Below are 24,760 nucleotides of genomic sequence, written 5' to 3'. Positions count from 1 at the left end.
TACTTATCATCAGATCAGACATACAGTATTACGGCCTAAAATTTACATAATGTCCAAATACTGTACAAAACATTCACCGATCAGCCATAACATTAGCACATTAATAATAGTATGCTGGTTGCTGCCAACCCTGCCTCCAAACTCTCCAGATCTCATTTCCATTGAGCACCCATGGGATGCGCCAGACAAACAAGTTTGATCCATTGATACATCCCTGATGCGGGACACCACAGCAAACACCCTTATGGCTTGTGGAGTCACAGGGGACAGAGCTGCATCGGCGGTATAAGGGGATCCTACACAATACTGGGCATAAGGTTTCGTGTTGTAATGATATAGCTGATCGGTGTATGTTTCTCATTTCTGATTGATAAACTTAAAAAAAGGAAATCAATATAGCCTTGCACGGTCCTGCTAAATCTAGTCAGTCATGTATAACTGATTAGAGACTTATATCGATATATTGTCTGGTTAACAGAGTTCTAAATTTCCCTTTGTTAATTCAATGCCTAAGCAGAGTTAAAGATAAAGGCAAAAAGACACACGACTTGTCAAATAGCTGAGAATGCAGTTGTGATTTAAGTCCCAGATTGCTATATACAAGGATATGATATGCACATGACTAAGTTTGTTGAGATAAGTTTAGATAATGCAATTATGAGTCATTAAGAAAAATTGCAATGGTTGCAGGATGGTTAAAGGTTCCTTCCACGACATTTAGAATTCGACACGTATAAATGTTACAGCACGACAGACTGATGAGCTGATAAACTTCCAGCGGTGCGAAACACACTGACGCAGAGTTGAGTAATAGTTCTGCTATTTAAAAAAGTAAAATTTGGGGGGGTTAATTTCTCATTACATGTAAATCACTTAAAAGGTAATACTTTAGAGTATGCACATTAATGCGGCATGTCTTCATGAGTTTCCTCTGTCCTGTAGCTCACCCCTGGCTACCCAGTCAATGGCGACCAGACTTGAGCAACTCGCCCGTCCTAAACCCAACCTACTCAAATTCCCAGACAGGTAGGATTCCCTAACCGGTCACACCTCAGGGAAAAAATATGGGGGAGTGTTTTACTTTTACCCTAGTTAAAAAGAGGATTTTCCTTTTACTTTCTTTTGCTGTAACTTCAGAAGCAGAAAATTAGGACATGAACTCCTTGTAAGACTTAAATGCATTGTTGACAACTACTTGAGGTTATTATTTTATAATGGGTTATATTCCAACATTAGAGTTTTGGCAATTGAATATTTTCAGCCACAATATCCACTAACAAGTCTATACAATAAACATTATTTAATATGAGACTATATAATAAACCATATATAACTATAATGAAATAGTCTCACTAACAAGATTAATTTCCCTGTCCTTTATGTCATTTGCCCCGTGAGCTGATTACTGATTAAAGTAAAAATTAAAAAGCATTTTTCTTAAAAACATGTTTAACTTCACAAGCCGAGCTGTGACTCAAATAATAAGTGTGTTTTTTTTTTTGTTTTTGTTCTTTTATACAGTATATTGTGTGTTGGTGGTTGAAGGGAGTGGTTGTTTTCACTTGTATTGACATTTCAGATGAAGTTCTAATGATTCAACATGTTATGATGTGTCAAACAAGGACTGGAAACAGATTACTGTTATCAGAGTAAAAACTCTATATATTCTATTCACTAGTAGAACGTTTTCTCAGTACTGCCTGCTTCAGGTCTGAAACCCCGGCCTCCCAGGAACTCCCAAACATGTGGAAATACCTTGGAGCGAGGTCAGGACTGTACGGGGATGTGGCAATAACTCCCAGCCTGAGTTTCTGTAATTTACAAGTGGTATTGATGAATGATTGTGTGCACAGTTTCCACAGACGGATGCATCTGTTCTGCAAGATGGCGACGAGTTATCTGTGAATTTTCATGGATCAGGCGTTCCACTTGCTCAACGGTCATTAGACAACTGAAGTGTGTTGTTTTATTGAAGTTTTTGTTAAATTCCATGGATGTAGTGTGCTTAAAGTCGCACTTTCCTTTATGAGAAAAGTCCCGGTTTGACTCGAACGCCCTCTTATATTAAAGCGTCAGGTGATCGAATATCTGTTATTGTCTCATCTCTTTGCAGGCACTCTGTATACTGGTTGGATGAGCTTCCAGCAAATTCAAAGCGCTCCACCCCCGCATTCGGTAAAAGCTTTTACGAAATTGAGACTTTACTATGGTATAAAATGGTGCAATAGTTTGTCAAATGTCTATTTAAATGCCATGTAGAAGGAAAAAAAAGGATCTAATTATCGAAGTGGATTTATGTGCCGGATTTCCCAGATCAATTAAACATGAGCTACAGGGTTAAAACGGGAGTGGGTTTCACTTTAAAAACCTTGGGAAATCATGTTCACACCTGGGAATCGTAATTCAGATTATTGGCATAATATAAATGTCGTTTTGTGTCTCTCGGCAGAGCTCACAGCACGTTGGTCCCAGCTGTCGGAGAGGAGAAAGATTAGTCTTGACTACGAGTACAACAGGTGACTATACACAGTACTGCATAAGGCGCGCATGGCGCCAATAATCACAATCAGTCTGATTGAATATAAAGTCGTTTTCATTTAAAGTATAATTCACCTGGGCTGGGTGCAACTTGGTAGTTATTAAGGAGCGGATTAGAAAAAGCATCAGTAAGGAATAAAACCACCGAAGAAAATCTACCAGCTGAGACAAAGAGTGCTGACACTGGAGACTCCTTCCATAAATGTGAAAACAAAACCTGTCTCCTTGTCTGCCAGGCATACAACCTTGTTGAACTACAATACCAGGACAACAGGGGAGTGTATCTGGCTGATGATGAAGGAAGTACAACTTAGAGTAAACAAGGCGTTAGATACTCACATTTATTTCCTTGTATTAATAAGTTAACCAGAGAGTTCTGTTGTACAGAAAGACAGACAGACATGTACATGGGCATCAACTGAAAATAATAATGATTACATAAAAGCTGATCAGATTATTTTAAGCTTCAACCTTTTAACTATTTCTACGAACTCTCTAACGCTAGTATAAAAATAATGAGATGGAAATCGACTGATGTTTTGTGTTAAGATGGAGTAATTCCTGTTTACAGATCCTGATATGTTACTCATTAACTGGTGTGTGTGTGTGTGTGTGTGTGTGCGTGTGCGTGTGCACGTGCACGTGTGTTTGTTGGGGTGTGGGGGTGTGTGGGGGTGCGTGAAACACTATTTCACCACTTTATGTACAACACACCAACTTGAAGGAACAATCCTGCCTAAATTATATACTGTACATAGCAATATTTCTAATAAAAGTCCATTGTACAAAAAGGTTTATTATATAATTAATTTCCAGATAAGAAAGGACGTACAAGAAAAGTGGCAAGAAAGGAAGTACTACTTTTTACCTAAGTATTTTCCATATGTGATACTTTTTACTTTAACTCAGTGTATCTTTTTTGCAGAAAATCCTGTACTTTTACTCCCTACATTTTTAAATAGACACCTTAAAGGTGCATTGATTTTCTAATCTAACCATTAGCAGTTACGGTCTCCTTTCCATCGTGGTGTGAGTTCAAAACACTTGGAAATGGATCCAAAAGAATCCGCAGCCCAGAGGATCAAGGGAGCAGAAACAGTTGCCCAGGCAACCATCAATCACTTTGGTGTGCTACCCAACATGACTTATATAGTGACCTGGGTGACTGTTCATGCTCCCTTGGTCCTGTACTGCGGATTCTTTTGGATCTGTTGCGGTGAGATTAAAAGTCTTCTAGCAAAAGAGTAACAATGTTATTTTTATAACAAGCTTATAAGTATAATGTTTTTGCACGTTTTTAATCGTATTATATTCTATCTGCTTGAAGTTTACCAATGTTTAATTTATTGCATAGACTACTTGAATTATAAATGGTAGCAAATGTAGTACCCAGCTAGCTAAGTAATGAAAGAAGCCAACAATGCTACAAAATCTCTACTAGACTTGCACATTGATGATCAACAGCTTTATCTTCGATTGTGTTCTGATAAACATTACTTTAAACGCAATCAAAGTTGATTCATCCATCCAGGAAACTTCTAGTCCAACTAGGGACCATGGATGCCAGGGGTGACCACTGTATTTATTTCCATTTTCACAACCATGGTAGAACCTCCAAGCAAGATTCACACACTATGGGCAGTTTTAGAAGGCCAAGCCTAATCTGTATGTTTTTGGACTGTGGGAGGAAACCCCAGTACCCTGGGGAAACCCACCAAGCATGGGGAGAACATGTAAACTCCCTACATGTAAACTATTTCCACATTGATTAAATTTTTTTTTTTTTTTTTTTTTTTAAATAATCTTTTTCCAGACGTTTCTCACCTCACACTCTACTCAGGAACCCCAGCTCACAAAGCTTCGAATTTAATGCTAATACCATCATCAACACCAACGTACTTCTCATCCCATAGATCTATCCAAGCAAAGTGTCTCCTGTAACTCAGCCAACTGCATAATAAACAGTAGTTGCATTGCATTCTGGGCTTTTTGCAGTCTCCATTATTTCTATGCAGCTTCTATAATTGACAATGTTCAGTACAACAAATGTGACAGATGTTAAATACATCTGAACATATGAATAAATCATTATAGTTTCAAATATATCAAGAATCCTAAACACATTGAAGATGAAATGTATTTCTTAATTATCTGCTCATTTCATGTTTTTTATTCTCTCTCTCTCTCTCTCTCTCTCTAGAGAGTCTCCTGAGTGGAAGGTGAGCACAGCAGCATTAAAGGCTCATCCCTCTGAAAGAGTGTGTTTACTCGCTTTACCTCGCCACCCTGCAGTTGGCTGGCAGCCTGATCGGCCCATACTGCCCAGTGTGAGTCCTCAAAGCTCTTATACTCCCTCTTAATAATAATTATAATTATTATTATTAAATTAATTATAAATAATTAATTTATTTATTTTTGTATGCTTTTGCAATAAATAACAATTTTAAATATACATTTTGGTTTCATTTACAGACAGTAGAAATTTAACTCTGTATAACGCACAAAGTGAAATACAGTACATAAAATTTCCGAATTTCAAGAGTTTTTTTTTTCTTTCCAAAATTTTCATTGTTTTCATTTTTTATGTTGCAAATCAAGGTGATTGAAGTTCACTGTCTAGGGTGATTTTCTTCCAAAAAATATATACATATAAAAATATGTAAAAACAAAAATACTTTAAAGGCACATTTATTTACAAATAACATAATGTGCAAAAAATGCAATAATACTTATTTTCTTCAAAAGTTTTCTTTTTGTACAGACGCAATTACTAACTGTGGTTTGTAGGCCAATTAAGGGCTAAGATGTCTTCTACGGTACAAACTACTCTCTATAAGAGCCTTCAACATTTAATATGCATGTCATGTTTTTACCCCATTTAATTTCTTTCTTTTTAGGGAATGATCAGCTATGAACTAAATAATAAGACTTCCTTAGAGTGCTATAAATAATGCAATTATCATACTGTATTTGGAAAATAATAGTTTTAAAAGGTTTATAATAATAATAATAATTATTATTATTATTATTATTATTATTATTATTATTATTATTATTTGTGATCTTTAATTTGCTCATATTGCTACTTATATCTTATTCTCCTTTAGGATATAACTGTCTAAACAGAGAAATTAACACCTTTTAAAGGGATTTTTATTGAACTTTAGCCAATGCTTGTTTTAGACATCCGTGATGAGGATCTAAAATATCTGCTTCCAAATAACAAGTAATTACGAGGAGGAACAGTCGGCAGCCAATAAGCAGCAGAGCAGCAACACACAGACAAACCGCAAGCTTTGCATTTTATACACAACTTTGCCCCCGGCATATAACCACCCAGGACACCACCTGGTTTCTGCATGTAGCATGCGGAAATTATTTTTTGCCTGCAGTGGTTAGAGAAGAAATGCATAATTTATGAAGTTCGAAATTGAACTTCCTCAGCTTCCTAAAGTGATGACTTAGCTGCATACCCTTCTGTTGTGCCTTTTCTTTCCCCTTTTTCAAAACTGGGCATCTAATTGCTTTTTTTATTTAATAAGCATCAGGGTATTACCCACCCCAATTAAGAGTCTTATTTTATAGTATGGCTGGCACAGTGGCGTAGTGGTTAGCTCTGTCACTTTGCACCTCCAGGTTTCAAGTTCAGCTCCGTGTTCAAGGAGTTTGCATGTTCTCCCCGTGCTTAGTAGACGTACGCTTCCCCCCCCCCCCCCCCCCCCCCCCTGCAGTATGGCTTCCAGTGAGGAGACCAGAAGTGATGACCTTATCCCCATGTCACCCAACTGAGTAGAAGACCATCTTAGTCCAGTACCCTGCTTTGCTCACAAGCTAGAATCGGGGTGCCAACGAGGTTAATTGAGCCACATGTTGACTCGAGTTACTGCACAAATAACCTACATTTTTTAAGTCAATATTTGGGTCAATTAACCTCATTAATTTTGTTTCTTTTTTCCTCACGTGTTCTGTGCTGCTCCTGGGTGGCTATTCATATCGCCCATATTGTCCATATCTAAATCCACCACAGGTTTAAATCTGTTTAAGATCTCAGCTGTATATATATATATATATATATATATATATATATATATATATATATATAAATACATGTGTATTTGTAAGGCCATGCAGAAAAACTCCTCAACAAATACTTTTTGTAATATTTGGCAAGGTTCTCCTTATTTGTCTCCTTATAAGTCAATATGATATATGCTCAAAGGAGGAACTCCAGTTCATGTGTCACCCTAGGCTCCAAACAGGAGAAACAATCTAATGTCATGATGGTATCTCTATTTACGTGATAATAATTTTGCATTAGACTTCAGCAAGCACCCCCTGGCACTAACGTTCATATCTTCTTGCTTAGGCAGCATGCCTGTATAGGTTATATAGGGAACTCTAAACATCAAGATGTATTTTTACATATAAAGATGTATTTTCACACAGACTTAGGGCACGAGGCGGGATACACCCTGGACAGGGTGCCAATCCATCGCAGGGCAAGCACACACATTCATTCACTCACTGCCAGCAATTTGGGAACAGCAGTGGGAACAGCAAACTGCATGTCTTTGGACTGTGGGAGGAAACCCCAGTACCCGGAGCGAACCCACCAAGCACGGGGAGAACATGCAAACTCCATGCACACAGACCTGAGGCGGGAATCAAACCATGACACTGCTTAAAGAAACAACTAGCTAAAGTTGTGCATTTATTTTTGTTATCAGGTTTGTGAACATTCATTTATACAACAGAATGGAGACTGATGGAGCTCTGCTTCAGCCATGCTTTTGCTCCCAGTCAAGCATAAACCCCCATTTCAATGAGACGAATTTGCTACCAACCTCAATTTGAAATCGGTTTCAAAGTTGTCGCAGTCTATACCAATCCGGGCAAGCATAGCGACCCCACATAGAGCAGTTAACGATTTATTTATTTAAACAAATCTGCAGGGATATGAAAATGCCTGTACAGCGAATTTTGACATGAGGCAATAACAAAGATAAGTGAGCCGTTAAGGAATTGTACTTTGTCACACATTTACATTACGGCATTTGGCAGATGCCCTTATCCAGCACAACTTGGTGGTTGTGGGGTTTAAACCTTGGACCTTCCGAACCATAGTCTAATGCCTTAACCACTGTGCTACCCCTGACCATTGTATTTATTCCCATTTGTATGACTGTGGGACTGTGTAGCCTATATAGTTAAACCTTCGATTGCGAGCATAATTCGTTCTGGAAGTGTGCTTGTATATCAAAGCGCATTTAAGAAATAATGGAAACTTAGATGATTCGTTCCACAACTCAATAATATTTATATAAAAATAATTCATACAAAATGTAAAGTAAAAATACACAAATTAACCTGCACCTTTAAAAAGAGTCCCAACAGAGCACTGTTTCTGTTAGTGTACAAGCACACACACACACACACACACACATACAGTACATACACACACACTTAAGGCCTTGTTCACACATGCGTTAATTTTTTGGATAAATGAACGTGCTCTGAACGTTCTAGACGTTTATGTTGTGTTTTGTAGTGGCGATCGATTGACTTCTACACTGGCGTTCGTTTGTCTCTGTCTAACGCCATCCTGCATCCCAAACTGTAGTTTGTGTGTTAACCTGTGGGGGCAGTGTGTCGGGAAATGGATATGAAAGCCCGCCGCTACCGGGTTCACTCTCTGACTGCAGAATGTCGGATTAAAGGAATTTTTTTTTTTGTGGTTTATGAAGAAATGCAAAAATTTCCACGTGTAAGGTTTTATAAAGTAGTAAGACAATGTAATCTAATGAGAAGATTCCTGTGCTCTGAGAACAGACCCCTCACTGTGTTTCCTCATGTCTTCTGTGGTAACACCTTCTATATCCTGTATCCAGACGAGGAGACATCCAAATGGCTCCTGTCTGCTAGAATCCTTTTGTTTAATCAGGAGAATGCAAATGTATCTCCTCTCACCTGTCTGTCTCCGGGTTCCTCTATGACTGACATGTTGATGATGGTTCTTTTGATGTTCGGGACGTAGCACCGTTTAAATGTGCTCTCTTTGCTGAGAATAAGAAGAGATCTTCAGACATCATGCCTGCGCGTGTGTGTGTGTTTGTCTCTCCCGGTCGATCGGGCCCGGACCGGTAAGTGTATCAAGGTGCAGCGGACACAACAAGCTAAAACTCTTCTTCTCTTAGCTTAAAACTTAGCTCGGACACACTTCATCATCATTTAAAACCTAACAGTTTGGGGGCTCAGTCCGGTCTTCCCTCTCAGAGGAAAAAGTAAGTGTTTATTTTGCTCTTTCTGATTTTTTTCTCGGTCAGGGAAGATTTTGTACTCGTAAGATTTGGTTAAAATACATTTTAAATACGTTATGTTTTCTAAATAAGTTTTGTCTACCGTAATTAATTTTACTCGTCTTGTCTAAAAAAAAGTTTTGTTTTCCGGAGCAAGTTTTATATAACTTTCGTCACGTCATGTTTAAAAAATATATATATCCGCGGTGTTTTAAATTAAAAAAGCTTCGTTGTGGTGTCAGTACCGCCGTGTATTATAGAACCGTTGTTTATTTTTAATAACTAAATTCGTTCCGCGTTTCAAGTCGCGCTTTTAATAACTTGTTAATTCATCTGGTCAACAACAACTGAAATGGGTATGACTGATTAATTATTGTGGAAGTATTTTTGACAAGCGTGCGAACTAGTGTTATTTACAACAGCTCTGCACTTAGTGAAATAGAAACATTACAACGCTTCTGTGGCTAACGTACTACGTCATCAAGCCGCGTCCACGGTTGCTATGGGTTACTAGACGCGGGCGCTGACCCGCAGTCAGCGTGCTTTAACTGTATGCGCTGTAACGTGGTCAGAATGCCGAAATGGGCAAATTTACATTCAGATGTTCTTTTGTTTTTCATGTGGCTCTTCATTAAGATATTCATGATAACTGTTGGCTTGCTTGTGGTTAGCTTTGGCATTATTCCAGGTAAAAAAAATAAAAAATCCATTAGGCACTAAATGCAACATTTTGATCTATTGTAGTATTTTTAATTAGAGTGTTCTATTACTAACAGTAAGTGTGCTTGTATTGCTTTGTCGCCATGCAATGTCCGTGCTGAAGCAACATCTGTCTGTTAAGGTTATAATCTACATGTGTACATATACTACATACAAGTTAAGTGCTTAAAATGCAGGTTTTAACACGACGGTCATCACGAGGGACTGTAAATGCATAGAGCATGTGTGGATTGTAACTTTGATAGTTGTTTAGCTAGTAATATCTGGAGGGCTTTGCTCATTGATACTTGTGTCTAGTAGGTGGCAGTCTTACACTGTTGTGCTTTGTTCCTGGTACTAACTAATAACTAATACTAGGCCTAGCTAATGTTGTGCAATGTTGTCACTTGTTTTACAAACTGAAAATCTAGAGTGCTGGAATTCAACAAATATTGAAAGCAGTTTTGTGTGAAAATGAGAGTCCACACAGAGAAAAGTACCAGGAATTATCTGTGCCAGAAAGTATAAGCAAGTACGGATAGAAAGGTTTATAGAATTGTTGTGAAACCAGCAGTGTTGCATGATTTGTAGACATTGGTGCTGATGACAAGAAAGGAAACAGGGCTGTAGGGGGGGAGCTAAAGATAGTGCAATTTGCTTTGAGAGTGACGAGAATGGACAGGATTTGGAATGTGTATATTGGAGGAACAGTGCAAGTAGGGCAATTTGGAAAGAAAGTTAGAGAGGCCAGATTAAGATGCTGTGGACATGTGCATAGAAGAAATAAGGACTTTATCCAGAAGTAACTGTTAGAGATGGAGTACAGGCAGAAAGAAGATTTAGAAAATTTTTGTGTACATTTCAACAGTTTTAAAACAAGTTCTCCATCACACGAAGTGTAGCCACAGGACATTTTAATTTGTTTTTGGGTTAATAGATTCTGCTCGTTAATTAAAAAAAAAAAAAAAGAAAAAGAAAAGAAAAAGAAACATAATTAATTAATAAAAAAAAAAACATGAAAACAAATAATTACATTAATAATAGTAATAATAATAATACATTAATACTGATAGATAAATATTTTTGTTCACCTGCTATACCTGAAATTAAAGAAGTTGCATTTATTAGTTTTCGTTCCCTTTTATAGAAAAGTCTAATTAATTTAAATTCCCTTCGGTAATTTAAGGGGGCTAGTCCAATAGTAAATTGCCGTATATTTGAGGTATATTCTTTGAAAAAAATATATATATATAATAAATAAGAAAAAGAAACTTTATGCGTTTTAATTAGTTTTTGTCTCGCGTTGTGTTTGACATTACTCGCGTTGATTTATTGATTATAAAATTACAGCAACTGTAGCGATTGTGGTTATTTGAAATAAATAGGTAAAACTAAGTTGTTTTTTTAAAACTAAAACTGAACCAGTGTTGTTAGCAATAAGCTAAAACATACACAGTGCTGTCGTCGCAAAGTAACTACGTCATCAAAACCGCGTCCCGTTAGAGGAGACGCGCTCCTTCAGGGGTGTTTTAAAAGTTATACGTTCGCTAACTTCTGTTGTTTACGTAAATTATGCATTACAATATTAGTAATTTAGTGAGGCATTTGTAGCGTGCACTTTGTGTATAAGCTGGCCCTGGCGTAGAGGCGCGTGGCTAGAAAATGAATAAATTAATTGGTTATAGCCATATTCCTTAGAGTGTTCTTTGGAACAGGGAGCGGCGTGCAGTTGCAGTTATACACGTGGGAGGTGCATGAGTTTTATTGTCTCCCTGACGTAGAGGCGTGTGGACTCAGCCCGGCGCACCTGAGGTTCATTTTTCTGAGAGTGTTCTCAGAAACAGGGTAGATTGGCCGAATGCCTTATTAATTCACTATATTGGTATTTGATAAATGTGTGAATCATCTCCAAAGGTGTAGAGGCACGTGAGATTTGAAATAAAGTCCATATTCCTGGTAGTGTTATCAGGAACGCGGAGATATTGCACATTTTTGATAATACACCTATAAATTACAGTATTCTTCAGTTTTAAATATATACTTATTAATTTACTATTGTGGTATTTGATAAATGTGTGAATAATCTCCAAAGGTGTAGAGGCACGTGAGATTTGAAATAGAATCCATATTCCTGGTAGTGTTATCAGGAACGCGGAGATATTGCACATTTTTGATAATACCCTTATAAATTACAGTATATACTTATACACTTTGTTCGAACGTCACACTACCTGTAAGGAAAATGAATAAATAAATTTTAAAAGGTATATATTTTGAAATAATTCAATGAAACGAGCTTAACGTGTCCGTAATTAAACCCGATCATCTTGAGGTGTCCGCCTAACTTTGATACACTACAATTTACCAACAATCAAAGCATGCTTATGAAATTATTACATGTGTGCACACAATGTAACAACTGCAGTAACGAAAATAAGTAAGTAAATGGATTAATTCTTGATTGAGAAATAACCAACTATTGGCACAAGTTGGATCCCAAATTATGCAGCGTTGAGCTCCGCTGCTCCAAATTCAGCACAAGCCTCGGCTTGGGAGCTCGTGACCGAGCGATGTGCACTCCTGACACAGACAAAGAACTGACTGACTGACTTCAACTAATATTCAAACTAACACACCTAACATGACAAACATTAGTACAGATTGTATGTGAAAAAGATTCATGTCTTCCATGTTGTATATGACTGTACTCTTGTTTACCCATAACTATATTGCTTTTACAGAAGAACAGCAGCAGCAAGATTTAATCATAATTTCCTCAACAGAACAAAAGTACACTGGAAGGAATCAGGCCGCATAACAAATCGTGACAATGTGCGATGCCATTAAACAACCTTCTCTTTTATTTTAGATACAGAAATTCCATTGGATCAGCTGATGGTTGACTTTACTGTGTCCAATGAAATTTATGAATGTTGTTTTATCTAACCAAAGGCTTTCTCATAGCAACATCAGACAAGGAGGAATTCGGGAACAATTCATCAGAGATATCGCTAAATCACCCATATGTAACTCTAATCTGAGATTTTACTAATTCATATGCTGATACGTGTCTTCTGTAGTGAAGGCTTAAAGGCACGGGCCCATAATGAAGTGCTAGTAACCTCTCTTATGGGCTCCAACTGACTCTCTACTATACGTAAAGTATCTGGGTCGAAGAAGAGATCAGCTTGGAAGATGACTTGGATGTTTTGGACACTGATTTTCCTCACCTTACCTCATACACATACAGTACACACTACTGTAATAGTCTGAAAACACACATGGCAGAATTGTACACACATTATGGACTGTATGAAGTTATGATTGGCACCTTGACATGTTATATCTGATGTATGAAGTTATGATTGGCACCTTCACATGTTATATCTGATGTACAGGTAGATTAGTCAGACTTGAAGTCTTTTACTCTCTCCTAGTCAATTGTGGAGAGAGATGTTTGGCTTCATGGTCTGGGGAACTGGTTTTGAATGGAGTCTATTGATAAAAGACCAGAAGGGCTGGAGATGGCCTGCTGAATTCTTAAACGGAGGTTTAAAGTTCAGGGCTCTGTCTCTAGAGGTAAATATTACACTTACAGAGAGGAAGTTCATTATCAGTTCCTGTAGCTTAATAGAACCACAGGCGTCATGAAGACACCACAAAAGGGGGCATATCTTCTCATTTCTTTACACAAGCACAGGGTTTTGATTAGTTAAATTTTTATAATTTGATTTTGTAAATATCTTCTATGCCATAAACTGTAGTAAATTCTGTTAGAATTTAAGGGGGCACTGTAAGGTTTTATAAAGTAGTAAGACAATGTAATCTAATGAGAAGATTCCTGTGCTCTGAGAACAGACCCCTCACTGTGTTTCCTCATGTCTTCTGTGGTAACACCTTCTATATCCTGTATCCAGACGAGGAGACATCCAAATGGCTCCTGTCTGCTAGAATCCTTTTGTTTAATCAGGAGAATGCAAATGTATCTCCTCTCACCTGTCTGTCTCCGGGTTCCTCTATGACTGACATGTTGATGATGGTTCTTTTGATGTTCGGGACGTAGCACCGTTTAAATGTGCTCTCTTTGCTGAGAATAAACAGAGATCTTCAGACATCATGCCTGCGTGTGTGTGTGTGTTTGTCTCTCCCGGTCGATCGGGCCCGGACCGGTAAGTGTATCAAGGTGCAGCGGACACAACAAGCTAAAACTCTACTTCTCTTAGCTTAAAACATAGCTCGGACACACTACATCTTCATTTAAAACCTAACACCACGTATGTTTTTCAACAATTTATTTTATTTTATTTAGCCTTTTTCTGCATTTCCCTATGTATAGCATGTAGGATCATGGGATATATCCGGTCCTCCGAAGCGTAAAATGAACGTGAAGAAAATGCACTATGATCGGTTTCGCCATGAAAAAGCTGCATGCAACGTTTTTTTGATGCCGTATAAACGCGCAGCCGGACAAACGCACGTCACCAAATCCCGTGTGAACACTCTCATTGACTCCTATGTGTAGAAAACACTCGCCGCTTGATCTGCGCTCACCGGACGCTACGAACGCAAGAAAAACGCTCGATTTTAACACCCGTGTGAACAAGGCCTAACAAAAACACTGCTCTGTTGGGAAACTTCCTTAACAAAGGCTCTGTAATGACACTCACTCGCGCACACACTTTCTGACAAAGAGAGACTTTGGATCTTTAACAAGGAACCTCTGTAATGACACTTGCTTCTGCCAGTGGCGGACTGGTTATCTGGAGCACCGGGCGTTTTCACGATGTGCCGCTGGTTAATGTGGCCGGCCCAGTCAGTGCGTAAATTTATTTTTAAAATGACGGAAACTATAATATTGCAACTCTTTTTTACGCAGACAGATGAGTGCGTTGATTGTACGGCGCCGCTATGTTGTATATCACATTATGTATGTATGTTGCCCTTTAAGAGCTGCTGCGAAGGTGTGCGCGTGGGAAGGAGAGAACGGAGTAGGAGCTCAGGTGTGCTGCTCCCCCCCGAAACGCTCTATTGTTTTACCCTTTTCTTTACTTTTACTGTATGTTTTGTATTATAATTTTCTGGCGCTGAAAAAGGCTTTATCAGATTCAGGTTTTGTGCTGAACGCTATTGTTGGCTCCGAGTTCTTTTTCCCCGGCCATCCGGCCCAAAGCGGCACAGTTTGTGTGCATGTGAATGTATTGTAATCCTATTCCATACGTGTTCTGAAACCACGCCCCCTTTCACTTTTAATTTACAGAGGGAGAGATATGGACCCTTTCTCGATACAGCAAAGAATGAATAATTGCCGTGGATGAAAATTGAAAAAAAGAAAAGGTGGAGCTGAAAATTTATGGGACAAGAAAAAAAATCTTTAGAAGCAGATGCTGTGAAATTCTTTAAATTAACAGATTCTGCCTTTGGTGTGAGGGGAAATTACAGTTCCGCAGGCTCTGACAGCTCTAACATTAAGGTCAGGGACAGCGGGTCTGGATCCAGCAGCCTCAGGGTCAGGGATGATGACCAACACCTTTCCCCTTCTGTACCTGAGCCAAGTATAAAATCAAATAAACAGATAAACTGGAATAAAATCAGAGGCAGCATTAGCTCGGACTAGTAAACTAGTTACTCATTTTAATTATTATTGTAGACAATATTAATTCAAAATAGGGCTGAGAAAATATTATTTTGAAATATAATAAATTACTAGCATGCATTGATGCTACTATAGATTTTATTCCAAACCTGTTCAGTTTGATCATTTTCACTCTGGTAGATCAGGGGAGAGGTGTTGGTCATCATCAGCAGGCACTGGTTCATCATCACTGACCTGCTGCACTTGCAGCTTACACTAATGAGTGGTGTATCTTACACTGACTGCATCAAGATGACCCCCCCGCCCCCCAACCTGCTAAAATATTGTCTTTATAGTTTTATATGTTGTTTGTCCTAAAAGTTCTTTCCTTTGGTTTTACAAATATGACCCGATATATATTCAGTGATACTTATAAGTGATATTATGCTTAAAAAGCGTTTTTTTTTTGTATTGAAGTTGTGTTAAAAATAAATCTCCACATTAATGAGCCAATGTATTATGATGTGGGATGTGGTGGGCTGCTGTGGGCCAGGAAGTCCAGGGCCACTTTTTGGTCCCAGTCCGCCCCTGGCTTCTGCTTTACGCGCGCATGCACACATAATCACAATGTCATAGTAAACAGTACATACATGCACAAATGTTGACTATACAAGTCACGCATTCGCACTGAGACTGAGCATAGGAGATCATTATCAAGCCAATCCTGTAGCACGCAAGAGAGACTCATCTTGAGAGCCCTCACTCGTTTATTAAGTTAAAATTTATTTTGAATTTATTTTGCAAAACACTCACAGACCAAGTTACTTGTAATCCAAGGTTCCACCATACAGTATACTGTATAAATACACATAGATTTACACAGCATCCAGTAGCTAAACAAATTGCTGCGAATTAAAGTACACTTATTGTAACTGTTGTGAGTAGAAGCCATAATATCTTGCTAAATCAGAGATAAATAAGCATGTGCCCTGTGGCTATATTGTCCAGGATGTGGTCATAGATTTTTTCATCTTAGATTAACTGTGTTTATATGGTGGTTTGAGAGACGTTAACTCTGTCTCTCCTGCAGACTGCCTTATCTGATTTAAGGAACATATTTAGCAATGGATTTGGAGTTGGTACAATTATGTACATGCTGACTATGTAATTTGTTGTGCTGAGATGGTCCTTTAGACATGACAGGTCTAAAGTTAAGGTCCTAAGTCGGTTAAGAGTCTGTTTGGCACCTCTGTTTCTTAAAATTAGCACAACAGGTGTACAGTAATTCAGGTAGGCCAACTTTGCATATGGTGCAGTGTGGATGTTGATGTAAACTAATTACAGTGTGTTTACCCCATAAGTCTCATCTCTCTTTTCCAACCAATAACTTCTTATTTGCATGGATAAAAAAGGCACCAAGGTGCCAAGTGTTGCTCCAAGTGGACTTATAGAAATCACAAGATAAGGCCTTTGTTAAATGTTGTTTTTGTTCTCTGCCTTGATGATGGATAAATCATTGCCATAATTTTGACTCTTATATAGGGTTATATCAACAGAATAGCAACTTGAGCGTGACCTCGTCTGCATGGTGTTTCACATGATTTCCCCATGCCTCCAGGTTCTTTCGTCTTTTCCCAGCTACAAAAAACATGAATGTGACTCTAGTTTTACTGCAGTGGAATGGTATATTCCTTTTTGCCTGTTAGTCTTCATTGATTACTTTTAACAAAACCCCTAATAAAACCATAAAACCGTTTATAAAAGTCTCATATCTACACTTCATGACATATAGTAATCTCAAGTTCCATTTTGTTTTATAAGGCTGTCTGGTAGGCAGCACAATGGTGTAGTGCTTAGCACTGTCAACTTACTTCAACAAGTTACTTGCACCTCCAGGGTCTAAGTTCGATTCCTGGCCAGGGTCTATTTTCATCTCTGTGTGCATGGAGTTTGCATGTTCTCCCCGTGCTTGGTGAGTTTTCTCCAGGTACTCCGGTTTCCTCCCACAGTCCAAAGATATGCAGGTTAGGCTGATTGGCCGTTCCAAATTGCCCGTAGTGTGTGACTGTGTATGACTAATGACTGTGTATGTGTGTCTGTTGTTCTTCAGTAAGGTTTCCACCAATATCTAAGTGATAAATTTAATACCAATTTATTTTGGTCTAAGATCTTCACCCTCATTGTCTATGATTTAAAACTCAAAAATTTTGTATACATCACCTTTTCCTTCAGTTTACATATGTTTATAATGATGCATTTTCAATTTATTTTTACAATTTTAGGAATCTTGTTACATCAAAAAAAAATATATAGCAGACCTGTAATAGTCATAGCAGCACCAATCTTGTCACCTATATTAAGTTAAGTCTTCATTTGTCACATACGCATTACTGCACAGTGAAATTCTTTCTTTGCACATACCAGTGTCAATTGGCTCAGATTGCAGGGTCAGTGCCCTGGAGCAGATAGGGTTAAGGGCCTTGCTCAAGGGCCCAACAATGGCCAGCTGGTGGAGCTGCGACTTGAACCACTGAGCTTCCGATCAGTAACTCAGTGCCTTCCCAGCAAACATGCCCACTGTGGGTAAGTGTGGCCCACTGTGGATAAGTGTGGGTTTATTTTGGGACAGTGTGGGCTGGGCATACCCACATCAATCCCTCTCAGGCCTCTTATAGGTCCACAGCTGTTTTGCCCTTTAGGGCCTGTTTGTGGGTTTTCTGCAAGGTATCCCCATTGTTGCCCCAGTGGGCTAATTAGCTCAGAGGACTCATTAGTGTCTCTCTCTGTATGTCTCTCTTACTCTTAGTTTGGTATGGGAGTGAAAAGTGAGGCTAAAGCAAGTCCCCGGATCTGTCAACTGGCTAATCCAAAGAAGACAAGAATATCACTGACGCCATCAGAAAGCAGCACTAATAACTATTCGACACTCCCTCCACAAGTGAAGACCTCCTCTCGTATACACCTTCTGGCTCGTGAGTTGTTGTCTCACCTAATCTATCTAATGCCTGATCATGCTATTTAATGAAAGTTCTGTCACATTATTTAAGATAGAAACTGCTCGGGCAAGAGTCTCTGACAACAGTGTTAAGTGTTCAGTATGATTCTGCATATGTTTTGCAGCATTAAAAATAATATATATATTTTTTTAAGGAAATAAAAAATGTCATGATTCATGCCATGTCTCCCCTGTTTTTCCCACGCTGTGACTGCCATGTGCTTATGTTTTCTCTAGCCTGTCATATGTCCTTTCCCATGCCCCGTTTCCACCCCGTCTGCACACAGGTTTCTTATTCCAGGATGACGTAAGCATGCACAGCAAAGAAGAAATAGTTCACGTCCACCCTATCCTTACCATCCCGGACCCGTCATGACAATTCATTGTTGAGTTTGACGCCTCCAGTATAGGGCTAGGGGGTGTCCTTTCCCAGAGATCCACGCATGATAATAAGATGCATTCTTCTCTCACCTTTTATCACCTGCCGAAAAAAACTATGGCATCGTTGATCGAGAGCTCTTAGCCATCAAACCTGCCCTAGAGGAGTGGAGACACTAGTTAAAGGGAACGGAGGTCTCATTCCTGGTCTGGACTGACCACCAGAACCTGGAATACCTCCGGAGCACCAAGAGGCCCTCCTCTCCCCACTCTTCTTCATCAGGATCATTAACCCTCTCATATCGTCCGGGATCAAAAAACTCCCTGTCTCATGAACCGGGGCCTAGTGGCATTCCTTCTTACTGCCTCTTTGTTCCTCTTACTCTATGCTCTCAGGTCCTGGAATAGACACACAACTCTAAACTGTCCTGCCACCCTGGCGCAGCTCGAAGCCTGGCTCAAGTGCAGCAATGTTTTTGGTGGCCCACGATAAGGGGGGACGTCTCCAATTTTGTGGCAGCATGTGACATCTGTAAAAGGAACAAACATGTCTACATGGCCCAGCAGGTCTCCTCAGACCCCTGCCCATCGCTTGGTCTGACATCGTTCTAAACTTTGTCACAGGGTAACCCATGTCCAATGGCCATACCTGCATTATGACTGAGGTGGATTGGTTCTCTACAGCTGCTCACTTTATTCCCCTGCCGAAACTCCTGTCTGCCAAGGAGACCGCTGAATTCATGATGTTTTCTAAGCTCCACGGCATTCCCAAAGACATTGTTACCAACCTGGGGCCACAGATCACTCTGTAGTTTTGGAAGACGTTTTGCAAACTCATTGAAGCCACCCCAAGTCTTTCCTCAGGGTTTCACTCCCAGTTCAAAGGCCAGCCCGGGGGGAAGAACCAGTCCCTCGAGGTAGGCCTGAGGTGCATGGCCCTCCGGGATGTCTCCTCTTGGAGCAAGTTCTTGTCCTGGGAGAAGTACGCCCATAACTCCCAAGTCTCATCATGTACTGCTTTGTCTTCCTTTCCAGTGCTGCCTAGGGTATCAACCCCCATGTTCCCATTTCAGGAAGGAGGAGGTCAGAGTCCTGTCTGCCCAAGCTTTCGTCCGTTTTGGTAAGACGCTATTACAGGCCAGCAGAAGTTACAAGGGAGAAGCTTATCGCAGGCACTCCTAGCCCCTAAGTACGGAGTGGTATCCCACATTTAAGTACCCCACGTTTCACGTTGCCCAGTTACGCCGCCTCGCCTTATGCCCATCAATGCCTCATGCCCATTAATGTTCTTATACCCATGGACTGTTCTCTCTGTTGTGGTCAGAAAAGCGCTTTTGCTCCCTAAAGGCCAACACAAAGCGACTGAGGACTGATCTGCTTTCTGATCTACAAACAATCTTACTACTCATTACATTGCTCATCAAACATTACATATGGCACATATGCACATTTTGCACACCATAAAACTGTGAACTTTAAACTGCGACCTTGCACACTATTCTACATTGTCTTGCCCATAACTGGACATGGTCTCTACATTCCACTGCATACTCTATATTTTATATTTTATTTTACAATAGAACCTTGGATTACAAGCATAATTCGTTGTCGAAGCAGGCTCGTATTTTAAAACACTTCGAATTTTCCCATAAGAAAAAAATGGAAGTTCAAATTATTCGTTCCACAGCCCAAAAAAAATAAATACATAAAAATAATTAACACAAAATATAAGGTACAAATAAAACAAATTGATCTGCACTTTACCTTTAAAAAAAGTAAAAATAAATCCAGACAGATAAGTGTTTCTGTTTGTGCGCTGTGTGTGCGCGTGTGTGTGTGTGTGTGTGTGTGTGTATGTGAATCTAAAGCTCCCCTCTCCCCTTTCTCATCTTACACAGTTACCCTTCCTCCACTCTTTTCACACACACGTCTGCACACAACAGAAACACTTTTTTATTGGAAAAATTTAAAAGAAATCTCTCTAATAACACTTGATTGAGCGTCACACTAACAGAATCACTACTGTAAAGTAAAAATAAAACAAATTAACCTGCACTTTACCTTTGAAAAGAATTGGAACAGAGCAGTGTTTCTGTGTAGAGCAGAGAGAAAGAGTGTGCGTCTGTGTGTCTGTGAAGGCGAAAGTAGGACGAATCTGTATGTGTGTGTGTGTGTGGGGGGGGGGGGGCACAGTGTCCAATGATGTGCACGCATACAGAAACAAAGAGCAGGTTGATACAAAAAGAGAAAATTCACGGCAAGAGAAAATTGATCTTTAACCTCTCTAATGAGACTTGTTTTTGCTTTATACACTTTTTTTCACACACGCATACAGACACAAAATAAAAGATGTTTTTCACAAACACACGTGTGGTCACAGTGTTATAGTAAATGTGCACGCATGCACGGATGTTGATTATACAGTACCAGTAAGAGACGCGCACTAAGCAGGAGAAACGATTACCCAAATTCCGCAGCGCAAGAGAGAGAAAAAACATTGGTTCAGTTGTGTTCACGTGACGCTCGGCGTCAAAACAAAAAGCGCATGCGTGATACATGATACTCAGTACTCGTAAACCAAGAATTGTTCGTATTTCAAGTCAAAATTTTATTAAAAATCTTTGCTCGTTGTGCGGAACACTCGCAAACTGTGTTACTCGCAATCCAAGGTTTCACAGCATTTATTATACTTTATTAAAAATAGTTTTTTTTTTTTTACATATTTTTCTGTTTCTAATTTGTTAAATTCTCTTATTTCTGTTATTATAAACTCACATTTAAATTTTATTTGTCACATTCACAGTCATACACAGTACGATATGCAGTGAAATGCTTAGACAACTGCTCGTGACCTTAAAATAAAAGACTATGAATAGAAAATAAATATGAAAAATAAAATAAAAGGTAAATTTAATAAGGAAAGAATAAAATATTAAATTAAAGTTGAAATAAAATAACTGTACAACAAAAATACACAATATAGAAAATATATAAAGAATATATGAAGAAATATAGAACAATAAGAACAGCGAAGGTACAAAGTAGGTATAGATTTATGTCATTTTTGTGTGAAATAAAGTTAGAATAAATGGTTATAGAAAAATGGTAATGTCCAGGGTTGTGCAATCCACATATTTAAAGTGTCTTGTGCAGTGCAAATATGCTTAAAAGTGACTTGTGATAGAGTGATTTGATGACCACGAAGTGTAGTTGTGCAGTGGCCACTAGTGTAAACAAATGTCCAGAATGTCCAGAGTGAGAGTAAAAACCATATGTGTGGGTCAGTACTGTGTGGTGTATTGATTAAGAGACCATGTCACCTGCGGGAAGAAGCTTCTCCTCAGTCTCTTTGTTTTGGCCTTCAGGAAGCGAAATCGCTTTCCAGAACGCAATAGAGAGAACAGTCCATTGTTGTGATGGCTGAGGTCCTTCACGATCTTCCTGGCTTTGGTCCAGCACCGCCTGCTGTAGATCGAGTGCAGGTCAGGGAGCTCGGTGGGGATGATTCGTTCAGCTGATCACACCACCCTCTGTAGAGCTCGTCTGTCCTGCATGGTGCTGTTCCCGAACCAGGTTGTGATGTTTCCCGTCGGGATGCTCTCTATGGTGCAGGAGTAAAAGTTTCTAAGCACCTTATAGGACAGTCTGAAGTCTCTCAAGCGTCTAAGGTGGTAGAGACGCTGCCGGGCCTTTTTCACCACGGTGTTGATGTGACAGGACCACGACAGGTCCTGCGTGATGTAAACACCGAGGTATCGAAAGTTGTCCACTCTCTCCACTGGGCTGCTGTTGATGACTGGGGTCTGGTAGTTCCTCTCCTGCTTTGTACAAAAGTCCACAATCAGCTCCTTTGTCTTGCTGACGTTCAGGAGGAGATTGTTCCTCTGGCACCATTTCTCCAGATTTCCTATCTCCTCTAGGTAGGCCGACTCATCGTTGTTGGCGATCAGGCCCACCACGACAGTGTCGTCAGCAAACTTGATGACGGCGGTGGAGTTGGTGGTGGCCACACAGTCATACGTGTTCAAAGAGTACAGCAGGGGACTAAGAACACACCCCTGGGGGGCTCCAGTGCTGAGAGTGATGGAGGCTGAGACATGTCCGCCCATCCTTACTGCCTGTGGTCTGCCAGTTAGGAAGTTGGAGATCCACTGACACAGAGATGAGCTGAGTCCCAGGTGCTCCAGCTTGGTGGTATTTCATACTTAAACTTTGTTTTGGTCATCAGCAGCTGTTTAAGCATTTCACTTTATATTTTACTGTGTATGACTGTGTATGTGACAAAATAAATTTGAATTTAAATTTGAATTTGAAGTCATGCCACTGAACAGAAGTTAAAACAGTGGGCACTATGCATGATGGGTGCATCACTTTATGCATTTCCTTCTTACTCTGACTCACCCATCACTCAGTTTGAACTCATCATACAACAAGACCTTTTTCCATTCCTTCAAAGTCCAACTTTTATGCTTCCTAGCGAATTAAATTCTTTTTTTTCTGGTCTCACTAACAAGTGGTTTCTTCTGACCACAAGGCTGTTTGATCCCAATCCTATTAGTTAGCTCATAACGATATTTGCATATTTAAATCCAAACGGTGACTTTTTTTTGGCGAACAAAGTGAGGTCATGTTTTTTGTGCGATTTGTGTGAAGTCTTTGTCATGTTGCTGGGAGGATAGGGCACGCTATCGCATTATTCACTATGTTTTTGTAGACTTTATATTAACAGTTTTTCTTGAAAATGATCATTTCACACGTTTGGTTGTTTGTTGAAAGTCTAATTCATCTTAATCAAAGCACCAATTGGATTAGATCTGGAAGATTTGAGAAGCAAGAATGTAGACAAACACATGCATACAGTATGTATATCTGCATATACTGTGTGCATGGTTAGTAAATCTGACATATATCAGTTAATAATAATATACTGTATATGATATAATTATGTAATAATGAATTTAAAATATCATGTTATAATCAGAGAGTTGGAAACTCAAACTGAAAAATTTGTAAGCAATGTGTCACTTTTATGCAAAGGCAGGATGTCATACAGTATGTGACATATGATAAATTTCATTAACGTAACATAAATTGCAATGAAATTATTATATTCTGTACTTACTGTAAGAATGTAAATATAATTTTTACAGTTGCACTTATAAATATTGACATTATAGTCAAGTGACCTTGACCATGTCTGAACAGAAAATTGACCTCAACACTTGCCCACTGCTTAACACTTAGCCACTGCTCAACACTTACCCACATGACAATTTAACACTTCCATATTAATGTAAACCTTTCTACTTACCTTACCACTGAGAACCTAACAATTTCTGTCTATTTGTCTCCTTTTTTCTTATTTTCTCTTAGTTCCTAAAAAGGAACACCCTCATTATTGTCCAGACCGACCCGTGTCAGCGCACGTGCCCAAATCCGTCCTGAAGGCTATAGCCAGTAAGAGACTGCAGGAGCTGGCCACACCGAAGCCTCGCAAGCCTCTTTTTGAGGGATTCGACCCCTACCAAGTGAGCTCGGCTGCTCGTGCTGCCACTGCATCCTCTAGAATACAGGAACTGTCTCTGCCCCCGGCACGCAGGTGCAGGACAAAATCAGCCCAAGACGAATACAAGAATAAACAAATGTGACGTATCTGTGAATTAAATGTATTATCTCACATTCATTCTCTTTCTCATAGTAATCAGTGTTAAAACAGATATTATAATAAATAAAATAAATGTATGGAATGCCAAGACCAGTTATATCACTGATTATTTCATATTTCTTGGTTACTAAAGCAGCTCTAACATCAACATCCAGGCATAATTTTAAGTGGTGCTGCAGCTTTAGAGACACAAATGAGTTGGAACCCTGCATCATGCCTTTGCCAAGTTAGAAGAGTGAGAGTGAAATAACTTTTTTTAATAGACAAGAATGAGTCCAAGTAGAGCACTATTCAGTAATTGTTTGCAATCTTTCTGTTTCATTTAGGATTTTATACAAAAAGATATCTTCAAACTAAATCAGTTCAGGAAAAGGAACACAAAGCATAAATTTAAATATTAAATATTTTTAAGTCTCGATTATTAATTAACTATTATTATTACTACAGTAAAGTCAATCTTATTTAATGGATTGTATCAAGTATTAATGCATAATAACCATATTAGTATAGACTTACAATAAACTTAGTGTCAATACACATGCCATGCAAGATAAATAAAACAGTGTGAATATTCTAATAGTGATTGTCTGTGTAAATGAATAGCACAGCTAGTTTTT

At 39.1% G+C, this 24,760-nt stretch overlaps 1 protein-coding gene across 1 annotated transcript; it reads left to right on the top strand.

Moving 5' to 3' along the window:
• The first annotated feature begins 947 nt into the window (after nucleotides 1-947).
• Nucleotides 948-24,127, top strand: theg (theg spermatid protein). The gene is made up of 6 exons (XM_053487209.1): nucleotides 948-1,026; nucleotides 2,114-2,175; nucleotides 2,450-2,516; nucleotides 4,739-4,865; nucleotides 17,912-18,077; nucleotides 23,852-24,127. The coding sequence occupies exons 1-6, from the start codon at nucleotides 965-967 to the stop codon at nucleotides 24,124-24,126; spliced, it is 759 nt and encodes a 252-aa protein (XP_053343184.1). The 5' UTR covers nucleotides 948-964; the 3' UTR covers nucleotide 24,127.
• The last annotated feature ends 633 nt before the right edge of the window (nucleotides 24,128-24,760 follow it).

This window comes from Clarias gariepinus, chromosome 25 (genome assembly GCF_024256425.1).
Source record: "Clarias gariepinus isolate MV-2021 ecotype Netherlands chromosome 25, CGAR_prim_01v2, whole genome shotgun sequence".
Taxonomy (NCBI): domain Eukaryota; kingdom Metazoa; phylum Chordata; class Actinopteri; order Siluriformes; family Clariidae; genus Clarias; species Clarias gariepinus.
This window is presented reverse-complemented; position numbering and strand designations above follow the sequence as displayed.

Bases quoted from the DNA above. Each gene is read 5' to 3' on its own strand.
- theg (XM_053487209.1), top strand. From the start codon at position 965: ATGGCGACCAGACTTGAGCAACTCGCCCGTCCTAAACCCAACCTACTC. The intron at 2,176-2,449 runs GTAAAAGCTTTT...GTCTCTCGGCAG, and splicing joins GCGCTCCACCCCCGCATTCG to AGCTCACAGCACGTTGGTCC. The intron at 18,078-23,851 runs GTGAGTTGTTGT...ATTTTCTCTTAG, and splicing joins TCGTATACACCTTCTGGCTC to TTCCTAAAAAGGAACACCCT.